At 34.2% G+C, this 12970-nt stretch overlaps 1 protein-coding gene across 6 annotated transcripts in view; it reads right to left on the reverse strand.

Annotated features, from left to right (window-relative positions):
- Positions 1–12970, reverse strand: part of MEF2A (myocyte enhancer factor 2A) — a 124268-nt gene that overhangs the window by 48402 nt on the left and 62896 nt on the right. For all 6 annotated transcript variants that reach the window (XM_031440477.2, XM_010985329.3, XM_064480532.1 and 3 more), the window contains exon 4: positions 7848–8051. In XM_031440477.2, coding sequence (XP_031296337.1) covers positions 7848–8051 — 204 coding nt within the window. The remainder of the gene's footprint in view (positions 1–7847; positions 8052–12970) is intronic.

Here is a 12970-nt window from a genome sequence, read left to right on the forward strand (position 1 = left end):
GTTATATGAAAAGAAAATTTGTTCAGAACCAAAGCATAAGAAAAATATTCTCCATTGAATTACAAGAAGTAAATTTCAGTATGAATAATCAAGCTTTGGCACATTCGCTAAGACTCAAGCATATAGGTTATTTATCAATTTTTAAAAATCACTAACATTTTAAAAACAGTATTAAAGTTTACCTTCTGGTGTTCTACTGCTAATGAACTAAAATAAGATCTATAATATTCTTTGACTAAACAAATAAATATAGTCACATACCAATGTGCTTACACATGTAATAATATTCTTTACAGAATAGCCTTAGGATACACAAGGATCAAAGCACATATTAAAAGTTGTAAATCAACCATCAAACAAAACCCTAGATAATTATAAGGTATATTTACTTTTCCAAAATATAAGTAGTTCATACTACCATTTGGAATTGTTTACAGGTACAGCACTGATTGCATAACTGTAAATTAAAAAGTAGAGTTATGACAAATGCCAAGAAGATCTCTCTCTTTAGACACTCCAGATCCCTAAACAGTTTCTCCCAGGACTAAGCTATAAAAATAACTTCAAAATAAATATAAAATCTGTTAACTATCTCCTTAATTTTAAAGTATGTGTCTGAATGGCCTGGTTAAAAAAAAATGCATGTCTTCATTAGATACCTTTATATAAGAAAACAGAAATATCACTATAGATATATCTCACTTTTCAGGCATACCCAGAACATTGTTAAATACGGTAAATACCCTCATTTTTTGCTCTAAATGAGCTTCCAGCTCTAGTAGTAGTTTAACATTTATATGCTGAATGGTTAACATCTGGTGGAAAGCATCAAAATCTTGGGATTCCAAGCATCTTGAATCCATACTGAAGTGTATCTAACAAACAGACTTCTGAGGTAAGATAATGTAATAGCCAACATGTCATCTTCTTAGGAAAACAGAAGGCATATGGCCAGCTACCACCATATTACCAGTGTCTAATACAATGCCTCATACATAGTATGATAAGTATCAGTGCAATAAATTTAAAAATGAAGAAACAATGCATTATATTAAATACTTTTATCCTCTTCTCTTCCCTTCTCTTTAACCCCAATCAAGAAGGTTACAATGCAATTCTAACAAAATTAATAGCTTGGGGAGTGCAAAATAGTCAGTAAAACTCAAGCAGCTGTTCTATTAGGCTCCTTCAATAGCTACCCAAAGCTTCAGGAGAAAGTCAAGGGCATTACACATCTCTTCAGAATCTGGTTTACTTCTCAGGTCTTAGCTATTTCCACTCTTCACACTACACTACAGCTATACTTAGCAGATTTTAACTCCATACGATATTTGTGCTATGTCTCATTTCTTCCTTTCCACAGAAGTTGCCCCCCTAACCTACAACATCCTTTCTTTTAACCCCTTTTCCCTCGCCAACCCTATCCTTTAAAGGACTCAGGTGATGGTGTCACATCTAGAGAACATTTTCTCTGACCAGTCTCCCAATTCTCCTTCTTCCACTGGTCAGAAATTTGGTAAATGTATCAAAGAACTTCTAGAGAAAAAAGAACAACTTATCTAAGTACTAGACACTCAATCCATGACACACAGGGACATAAAAAGGACACAAAGGTATTCGTCAATAACCACAAGAAATGCATTACAGAAATGTGAGCTATATTATAAAGTGATACATGTATCATCCTTTTTATCTATGAACTCCTGTTTATAAATCAACACCATCAATCTCTGATGGAGAAAAACCTGACCTCAAGAAAATAAAAAGCACATGTAGAGATGCATTGTTCCTTATAGAAAGCACATAAATGAAAATCAATATTGTATGATAAATAATAATATTCAAATACACAGTAAAATGGAAATAGTAAAACTGAAATTGCAAGAGCTATGGTGACTGCTGTGTGAGGTGATGGTGCAGGACATGTGGGAAGAGGAGGAGAGCCATGAGGATTGCGTGCCTCACCCTGTGAATCACCATCCTGCTGCTTCAGGCTCTGTTAGGAATAAAAGAGCAAGGCAGGGGGCTGGAGGTGGAGGGAAGCTTTGTCTTGTCTTCAGGTGTTTCATTATTTTTTCCCTTTCCCTGCCGCTCCACTGCAGCCCTGTAAAACATTAGGCAAGCCTCTTAAACACTCCCTGTCTGTTCCATTCCTCATCTGTAACATGGGGAGAAAAAAACCGACTGGCTCAAAAAGGCTCTGTGAGGACTTAATACTGTCAGAAAACCTAAACACAGTCACGCCTCCAGTTCTATAACTAGTTGATCTCAGGAGACAAAAGTCATTTATCTTTCTTTTTTGCTCAACTGAGAAACTGGAGTCCATCTCCCCACACATTCCCGCCAGCCCCCTTAAACACACTCAAAGAAGTACATGTAACTACACAGAACGGAATCAAAAGGTTACCCATTAAAAATGTGTTCCCTAGTTTGCAATTCACACCAATATCAGCATACTATTTTCAACTGCTCTTTAGAAGGTCTTAAAAGTTTCAATTTGTGGTTGCTCACTGCTTGAAATTATTTCAGAGGATAGATACTCTTAGGAAAAAGCCGGATAAGTACCGCCAAGAGACTGCATTGTTAACGTGAAGCTTTTAGTTTCCCTGCACTTAGGACAAGTTAACTCAAGTTAATACAAGATTGCTTAGACCTCATCTCAAAAGGTTCTGATTCAGCAGGTCTGAGATGGGGCCCAAGAACTTAAGATCAGTAACAAGTTCTCTAGTGATGCTGATGTTCCTGGTCAGGGCACCACACTCTGAGAACGAACTGATTTTAAATAACGTACTCCTTAGCATGATCACTTTTACTACCAGCTGTTTTTTAAATAATTGATAGATGCATCTTATATTGATTCCCTTCCTTTATATCCCTTCCCTAATATCTTCCTTTCTTTAAGATATTATTTTCAAATTCCATTGTAATTTGAGAGCAGGGAGGAACTATCAAGACTCAAAAAAGCAGATTTTCTCTCCCTTTAGAATCTAAATTATCAGTCTTATTTCATTTATCACTGTGCCTCAACTTCCTCAACTGTGAAATGGGGACAATTAGAGGGATTCAATAAGATAATATAAGTAAAAGCCCTTGGAAGAATACCAGGTCACATTAAATACTTGATGAATGTTATATATTATTCTTATTGCAATTATCCTCATTCATTTTCTGTTTATTATTGAGGAAAACTTGTTCATGTTTGCTATGTTATACATGACCGGTGTATGTATAAAATCTTATCCATTTATGGTAAAATGTTCCAGAGCACCGATGGATATGGTAAACTGGAGAGCAAAGGAAGGGGATAATGTCAAAGATCCAGGTTCTAATCCCTGTTCTGCCACTAAATTGCTACATGACTCTGGGAAAGTTATTTAACTGTAGTCTCAGTTTCTGCTTCTGAAAAAGCTTATCTTAAATATGAAGATCAAATGAGATAATGCAAGTTAAAAAAATTTTTAAATACTTCAGTATTCCTGTGGTGAAGAAAATACCTCTATTTGGGAACAGTTCACAAGGTGTTAATAAGAGAGATAAATGGCCCCTGTACATCCTTAAATGACAGCATAATGATCTAAATCACCACGTAAGATATTTACTGAATATTCTCCAAAGCCACCAAGTCACAGCTATTTTAAATATTATGAGTAGAAATATTTAATATTTCAAATACCATTGCAACATGAAAGAAAAAAGTGAGTACAAAAGTAATCTTAGGCGTTTTTTTGTGTAGCAGATGCTAAAATTCTCTTTTCATGCCTTTAGCATAACTTTCATTTTGATGCCAAAACCTTCTATTGGTTCTAGGATTTTATTTAGTATAAATTCAATGTATATACACATCCGTATGAATAATGGTGACTAATCATATTGGTGATTTTCATTTCTAGTTTCTAATACTCTAGGATATATCTAATGGTCTTAAAAAATTAAATAATACAGTTCACAAGTTTTTAAATCTTAGCTTACTGAAAATTGGGGAGTTAATAACATTTTCTTTGTACATTTCAATTAAATGACTACTTTTTGTAGGACCAATCAAAAGTCTGCCACCTGTTTTTGTGTCAGTGCTTACCAACATGAAAAAATACATGTATCTTTGATGTCTCCTAATGAACTATAAGAAATAAGGTAGTAAAACTCATTTTTTGTACAGAAGATACTCCTGAAAAGCAGTATGCAAACATTTTCAAATAAGATATCATTTTAAATACAGCAGTGATACTCTCTATTTCAAAGAAATCCAGTTATGAAGTCTCTTATAAAGTTTATCTCAATGACAATCTCCTAATGTGTAAGTTTCCATTTTCATGTGTTTAGCTTTCTCAACACAGGAGGTCCATACAAACCACAAGACACTGGAGACTTTAATTTAAACTACCTTAAAACAGACTTTAATGTAAACTACCTTAAAAAAACAAAGCTATATAGAAATAATTTGTATTAACTGTAATTAAAACATTTAAACTGATTAAAATTTTAAGAGACTAGTTTTAAAATATAAATAATATGAAACAAGGAAAAGCAAAGACAGAACACCATTCTGTAGATAGGTTTCTAACACCTGTGTTTAAAAATTGAAAGGTAGATAAATGTAAGCAGCATGTCTTCCTCTCTGTTTATCATCACAATATTCAAATACCAGCTACTTCTACTTTTACTATATTATATTTATTCTATAGTGCTCTCAGAGAACATACTAGATCTACTCCCAGAGGGATAATGCATGTGCATCCTTATGCTGTAGACTATGCAGGAGTGGTTAACATTACAGGGCACCCATCTTTCTTCTCTTCACGGTACATCCCCAAAGGGCCTGTGTATAGGATACAACAGATCAGAAATACATCTACAGAGGACTCCATTTGAATATATTCAAGACTCTGTCAAAGGATATTTTAGTAATATGGGGAAAGTAAAACCCTGCTGATTTTAAAGACTAACATATATACAACAGGAAATAGGTGAATTCAGGTTAGAGGCCTTATGTAAGTTGTTCAACAAAGTTTTCAGTTAGTTTCACTGCTGATCACATTACATAAGGAAATACTCTAAAGTAGATGACTTATAGCTTGTTCCATTTATTGCTGATGTGCACAGCCACATGAGAAGACCAAAGAGTCCAGAATATCACAACAATGTGTTAAAATTTTATAGATATAAAATCTTCAGTTGGTAAAAGTGTATCTCGATGGTATACAAAACTGTAGGTAGAAAAAGTCTTGTGGCTTGAATTAGAAATCTCTAACATCATTTTGCAAAGTGAATGGCACACAGGAACCCCTAAAATATTTTTGTCAAATGAACAAAGGGACATCAAAAAGTTTGCTTCCAATTACTACAACTGTTTTAAAGGAAACTATGTGAAAAAGGAAAAAAATATTTATAATGGCATTCTAAAATTATCCTTAAATGAGATATTTGTAAAGCACTTAGAAAGTGGCCCACAGGAAGGTCTATGTAAATATTTGTTATTACTCTTATTCTGTTAACTTAGTTTGGTTCACAACAATCTTGGTAGCTTCATTAATATAAATCCATTACCAACACTGATAAAAAGAACTGAGGTGTGTATGCACTACTAGTGAGGATGTAGCTGCATCACCTTTATATGTGGAAAAAGAATATCTTACAAGGGAAACCAGTATTGTCTAACAGTGAAAATTAACTCAGTGACACATTTACAAGAAAGGTGAATTAAGCCTTATAATTTTATCCTACCACAACAAATTAAATCCCTTATAATCCAATGTGTCTTCTGTCTACTATATTTATATAATTCAGAACTTCATAAAGGGTTATTGGTAAGATTCATGTTCACTTATAACTAAGAAATCCAATTAAAAAAATAAAACATCAAAATGCCAATTGATAATTGACCTGCAAAACTTTTCCTTCATACTGAAGTAACCTGTAATATACGAGGACTGCTAAAAGATGTTTGGGATTTACTCTCTTACACTTCGATTGCTGACCACAACACAGGTGAAGACTGAGGTAGTTTGAAAATTCTGTGAGGATTAAATCACACTATATTCTTCATATTCTCTAAGGAAGTAAGCTTTAGGCAGTGTGAAGCACCCTCAACTTCCAGGGGCCAAGAACAACAACTGCTGCAATAAAAGAGCAGAGTAGTTAGGGTTAAGGTGGAGGTTGCCTTCTACAATGAAACTAGCTTGAATACCTATTTGTTGACACCATTAAAGTCAACTCTATTTCTTTGTTTGACTTAAGGCAGTGGAGCTTTTGATAAGACACAGAGATTTTTTAAAACAAGATGTCATTTTAAACTAAACACTAGGGATACTCTCTGTTTCAAGGAAATTCAGTTATGTAGTCTCGTATGAAGCTTAACCAAATGAAGATCTCCTAGTTTACAAAATGATGATTCAAAATGCATAAGGATATATAACAGGGAAACAGTCTACTAAATAGTTTATATTGCACATAAGTGATAAGATATACCCTAAAAGTTCAATGATGTAAAATAATTTACAATTGATAAAAACATTACTGTGGTAAAGAGTCTGGCTAAAGATGTAACCATGTAATTTAATTTATCAACAAAAGCAGGGTCAAAAGCTTCATATACACTTCAGAGGAGGTTCAAGGCAGCAAGCCACTTAAATAAAACAGTGGGCAAATCAAGCAACAGAGATGAGTCATAGCTGTAATTACACTATATTTTACTTTTCATTTCAAACAATTGATTAATTGCTAAAAAATAAGTATTGTTTTTAAATATAAGCATGAGAAAAATTTTTTTGTAGTAGCAATCAACTACTGTCCAAAAAGGAATGGCTAAGGCAGAAAAATATAGGGGAATTTAAAAATGTATTTTCAGAACTGTAACATAATCTGTGGAGGCAAATAAGTTAGACTCCTACACAATGAAATAAAATTTCTTCCTCTATCTTAATTTTAATTTCTCAAATAAAATCTAAGTTGGGACTTCATTTCTTCTTTTATAGTTAGGTTTGCATCAGTTCACATGGTTTCAGGACTTAAGCCAAAGAAATACCTAATTTACTGAAGCAGTTTTCTAATATTACAATACTAAGCCAAAGTATATGTCTTGTCAAACAGTGGGGAAAAAAATTCCTGTTTTGAATAAAAATTTTAAAAACCTCTACATATAAAAAAAAAAAGATGAATGACTATGAAACTAATTTAAAATGCTGTCAGAAATATACATAGAAAGTTAATTTCTATAAGGAGATTTTGCAACAGAAAAGAATTAAAGACAAAAGCATACTGGACCTCTTTTTTGAAGATTTTGTTTTAAAACACTTTCTCAACAGATCAAAATCATTCCAAAAAATTTCCTTTTATTTTCACTTAACTTGGGTTGGTAGAACTATGACAGATACTGAAGGTCAACAGATATTAAAAAAAGAAAGAAAGAAAATGAGACCGTCCTCCTCCCACAACTAAACACTATTAATAAAACAGGAATAATATTTACATCATTTTCTCCTACTTCTTTCATGTTTAAAGTGATGACATCAAGACATATTTTAACTAAAACTGCACACTTTCCAAAGTGACATAGTTTCTTATGAATTTAAAAACTCATATAAAATAAGTAATCATGAACAAAATGTTAGACTATACTAGTGTTTTTATAAAACCACCTCATTTATTTTTCCTCAATGATTAGGATATATTTAAACGTAAGTGGGTCATCGTACAGCAATAATTAGATCCTTCTAAGAAACAACTCAGAGAAAAGATGTATCTATAACTGATTCATACTTTGGATATAAAAAGCAATCTTTCCGTTAAAGTTATTAAATGAATATTTAATTATTATCTGCAATTCAGGCATTACTAGAGATATGTGTTACCTCAACGATATCCAAGTTGGTTCTGCTTTCATGAGGTTCATTATATTCTGTATACTTGAGAAGAACTTTGTCCATATCAGTGCTGGCATACTGAAACAGTTTGTTAGAGCTGTTGAAAATGATGAGTGCTATTTCACAGTCACACAGCACACTAAGTTCATAGGCTTTCTTCATTAATCCGAACTTTCTCTTTGTAAAAGTAACCTAGACAATAAAAAAGTGTATTTTTATTAAAGGCTTTAGTAGTACTTGAATACAGACTACCTACATCCACTCAGCTAACTTGTACCTCTCCCTTCCTCCCAAGCCCTTCTATTGTACCCACTGAAATTCCCAGTCTAGGATCAGCAAAGTCCCAAGTGTTTTCAAATTCTTTAAATATTTCTTTCTCAAAGAGAACTCTATCACTGAAGTCCTCTCAAATAGAGACTGCTTTTTATTTGTTTTAAAATATCATACCTCCTGCACTCAAGAGCCTGGAAGACATGTCTTTTTAGTTCCCCGTTCTCTTCTCCAATTAATTTTTCTTTCTCCTCCTCTAAAAACCCCAGCTATTTTGAAGCTTAAGCCATGAAATTTATACCACCCAATAACTCTCCTTGTGGTGACCCCCTGGTCACTCTCCCTCGTGCACTGGTAATTATCACCTAACTACTTCTCCTTCTAACCCTGTTCTTTTCTCTGGTGACTTCAGCATCTGCATAAAAAATTAGTGCAAATACCTTAGCCTCTCAGCTCCTCATCCTTTACCTCTCAACCTCCAAAATGATCAACTGCCACCACATATCAAGCCCTTAACTCTGCCATCACTAATAATCGTATCACCTCCAAAATCTCAATTTCATGCATTCCACTTTGACTACCTCCTATCCAGCACTCCTATTTTGTATTCTCTCCAGAAATTTCTTAAATCTTCATCAAGTCCTCCATTTACGTCATCACTCTGTTACCATCTACACATTCTCATGCCCTTTCTTCCCTCTTTAGATTCCATGCTCCATCACTATTTTCACTTCCTTGCAAAATCACATAACCCCTTTAGCCTTCTGTCATTAACATACTTGCCTGGCACAGCCCCAACCAGGGACTGACTCCTCTATTCATATAACCATCTATCTCTGTATCTCTATGCAAGTAGCTGGTAACTACTGGGAACACAAGTGTGCACACCCACGCATACCCTGCTGGAGTTTCTAAACTGATGAGCATAAATCTGAACACTTAAATGCCTGGCAGTTTAACTTGGCTGATCTGTCTCATTAGCCCATTCTCCAGGTCAACTACCTTCTCTCCCTCAAATCCACTCTCTGCTGATAACCTTGCCTCAAACCACTGAGAAATAAGCAGCAACAATCTCACTTCCCATCACCAAATCTATCAATTCAAATGCTTCATCTATACTGTTCCACACTGTGCCTTCTCTGCTGTTATTACTGACATTTCTGTTCCTACTCCTTTCCACATGTTTTACTCTCTTCCCCTATCATTTCCTTCCTCTCTATCAGATCAAAGACCAAAGCTTATAAACATGCTCTTACACTTCCTTTAACTGCACGTTGCCTCCCCAGTTTCCATCCCTTCTCTTCACCCCTTTTTCTGCTTTACTTCAGAGTAAAACTGTTTGAAAGAAACACCTATAGTTGTTTCCAATTTCTCACCACCTATTCTCTCCTCAACTACTGCAATCAGACTTCCAGTCCCCACATTCCACTAAGACTTGTCAATATCATTATTAGTGACCTCCAATTTGTGATTAAAGTCAATGGTCATTTTTTCTTTCTTATTCTACTATATATAGCTCAGCAGCATTTTACAAAGTTGACCATGTTCTCACTCCTTGAACATTTTTTTACCCAGGTGTTTATGACACACACAACACTGTCCTGGTTTTCCTTCTAGTTTCAGGGACTCCTTCCTCTCAGCCTCCAGCGTTCTATCCTTTTCCTCTGTTCAACCTCTACTTATTGAAGTGCCTGTGAGCTTTAGACCTGAGTTTCCTTCTCTTCACTTTCACAGATCTTGTGAGGTAATTGCATCCAGCTTCATGATTTTAAAAGGAACAAATATGCTCCTTCCACAGTCTTCTCCATTTCAGCAAAAGGTACTGTCATCCATTCAAACAAAATCAAATAATATCTATGAGTTATCCCTGATCCTTATCACAATAATCAACTCACCCAATTATTCAGCAAAATTGTGTTAACTCTACCTCTAAAACATATCCCAAATCTATCAACTTCTGTCTATACCACTACCACCTTAAGTTACACAATCTCTCATGTATATTATTTATATAATCATCTTATTAGATTTCCTGCTTTACTTATTGTACGCTACAGTATATTTGCCACATCCCTGCCAAAGTGATATATAAACAAATATATAATTTTATGTAAGTGTATATATCAAATATAAGATATTTTGCTTGCCCCTCTATTTTCCCTTGAACTAACATAAACCCCTTAACCCACATTTTCAACTTACGATTTTTCATTCCACATTTTTGTATAAGATCATATAATCATATACTCATATAAGGGATCCTGACAGCATTTTACAAAACTGGGACTCTAACAATAGTCTTTATTTTGTTTTCCTCATTTACCCACATTCATACATATATCTCTAAGTTAAATGGTATAGTTCTAAGGTACTCTTTTAAACAATTTCATAATTTTTTCATATGTTGCTAGTCTTTTGCTAGTATGATAGATGCAAAATAAAAATCTCATTTTTAAAATATGCATTTAAAAAATAAACTATTTACTTATTGAAGTATTTGATTTACAAAGTGTTAATTTCTGGTGTATAGCATAGTGATTCATATATATACACACACACACACATAAATATACACACACACACATTCCTTTTCATTTTCTTTTTCATTACAGGCCATTATAAGGTATTGAATATAGTTGCCTGTGCTATACAGTAGGAACCTGTTTATCTATTTTATATAGTAGTAGTTATATTATATTATTATATAATACATATATATATATATATAAAATGTAGTAGTTACTACTACAAATTCTGAACTCCCAATTTATCCCTTCCCACCCCTTTGCCCTTTAGTAAGCGTAAGTTTGTTTTCTATGTCTCAGTCCATCTCTGGTTTGTAAATAGGTTCATTTGTGTCCTTTTTTTTTTTTTTCAGGTTCCACATATAAGAGATATCTTACAATTTTTTCTTTCTCTTTCTGACTTAACTTCACTTAGTATGATGATCTCCAGGTCTATCCATGTTGCTGCAAATGGCATTATTTTATTCTTTTTATGGCTGAGTACTATTCCAGTGTGTGTGTGTGTGTGTGTGTGTGTGTCTGTGTGTGTGTGTGTGTCTGTGTGTGTATGTACCACAACTTCTTTATCCAGTCATCTGCTGATGGACATTTAGGTTGCTTCCATGTCTTGGCTATTGTAAATAGTGCTGTTATGAACACTGGGGTGCATGTATCTTTTCAAATTGGAGTTTCCTCCAGATATATGCCCAGGAGTGGGTTTGCTGAATCATACAGTATGTCTATTTTTAGTTTTTTAAGGAACCTCCATACTGTTTTCCATAGTGGCTGCACCAGTTTATATTCCCACCAACAGTGCAGGAGGGCTTCCTTTTCTCCACATCCTCTCCAGCATTTACTGTTTGTGGACTTTTTAATGATGGCCATTCTGATCTGTGTGAGGTGATACCTCACTGTAGTTTTGATTTAAATTTCTCCGATAATTAGTGATACTGAGTATTTTTTCATGTGTCTGTTGTTTACATCTCCTGCCCATTTTTGGACTGTGTTGTCTGTTGTTCTGCTACTGTTTTTATGAGCTGTTTGTATATTCTGGAAATTAAGCCACTGTCGGTCACATTGTTTGCAAATATTTTCTTCCATTCTGTAGGTTGTCTTTTCATTTTATTTATGGTTTCCTTTGCTATGCAAAAGCTTGTAAGTTTAACTAGGTCCCATTTGTTTATTTTTTATTTTATTTCTATTACCTTGGTAGACTGCCTTGAGAGAACAGTGCTATGATTTACCAGAGAATGGTTTGCCTATAGTCTCTTCTAGAGGTTTATATAAGTGTCTTATCTTATGTTTAAATCTTTAAGCCATTTTAAGTTTATCTTTGTGTATGGTGTGAGGGAGTGTTCTAATTTCACAGATATACGTACAGCTATATCCTTCAATCAGATTACCTGTTAATATTTAAACACATTTGCACTCTCCAAACACACACTTTTTTTCTGAACCCTTCGGACTAAGCTGCAGATTTTAAGGTCCCTTTGCCCCTAAATATGATCTTAAAAACACAGACAAATTATCAAAATAAAAAGACCCAACATGGAAACAGCACTATTACCTAATCTATAAACTTTAAATTTCTCAAGTGTCCCACTAATTTTCTTTATAGAGGGGAAAAAAGGTCCCCCCGCCTCTAGCACAGAATCCAATCCAGGATTAGATTTTGCATTTAATTGCATCATCTTTAATCTGAAACACTTCCTTGGTCTTTATCTTTCAGGACCTTGGCACTTCTGCAGAATATGTGCCATTTATATTGTACTCTGTATCTCAATTTGGCTTTGATGTTTCTTTCTGATTATACACAGATTGTGTATTTTGGCAGGAACAGTTTTAAGTGATGTTGTATCCTCAATACATCACATGAAAAGTCCACGTAGTATCTATTTGCCCTCCAATTAGTATTGTTAAATTGATTAAGGTAGTGTCTGCCATGTTGTTTCCCCTGCAAAGTTACTATTTCCCCCCGTAATTAATAAGTATATTGTGAGGATTTCCATGTAAATATCCTGTTTTCTTATCAAACTTTTAACTGATTTTAGCATCCATTGATGATTATTGCCTGAAAAATTATTACTATGGTGGTTGTCAAATGGAGATTTTCTAATTCCATTAAACTTTCTATCTACATTTACTAGCTGGCATTTTACTGTGCGAGTTTTCCTTTTCCTTCCTGCCTTCATTCATGTCAGCATCAACTCATGGATTCTTATTTTATTCTACAGGTTATAACCCATTCATATCAAACTGTCTTTTACTTCACCCACTATACTGACTTCCTGTGTCCATCTGACATGTTCCCAATATTCCTTGAAATTCCTGGCACAG

This window comes from Camelus dromedarius, chromosome 29 (genome assembly GCF_036321535.1).
Source record: "Camelus dromedarius isolate mCamDro1 chromosome 29, mCamDro1.pat, whole genome shotgun sequence".
Taxonomy (NCBI): Eukaryota; Metazoa; Chordata; class Mammalia; order Artiodactyla; family Camelidae; genus Camelus; species Camelus dromedarius.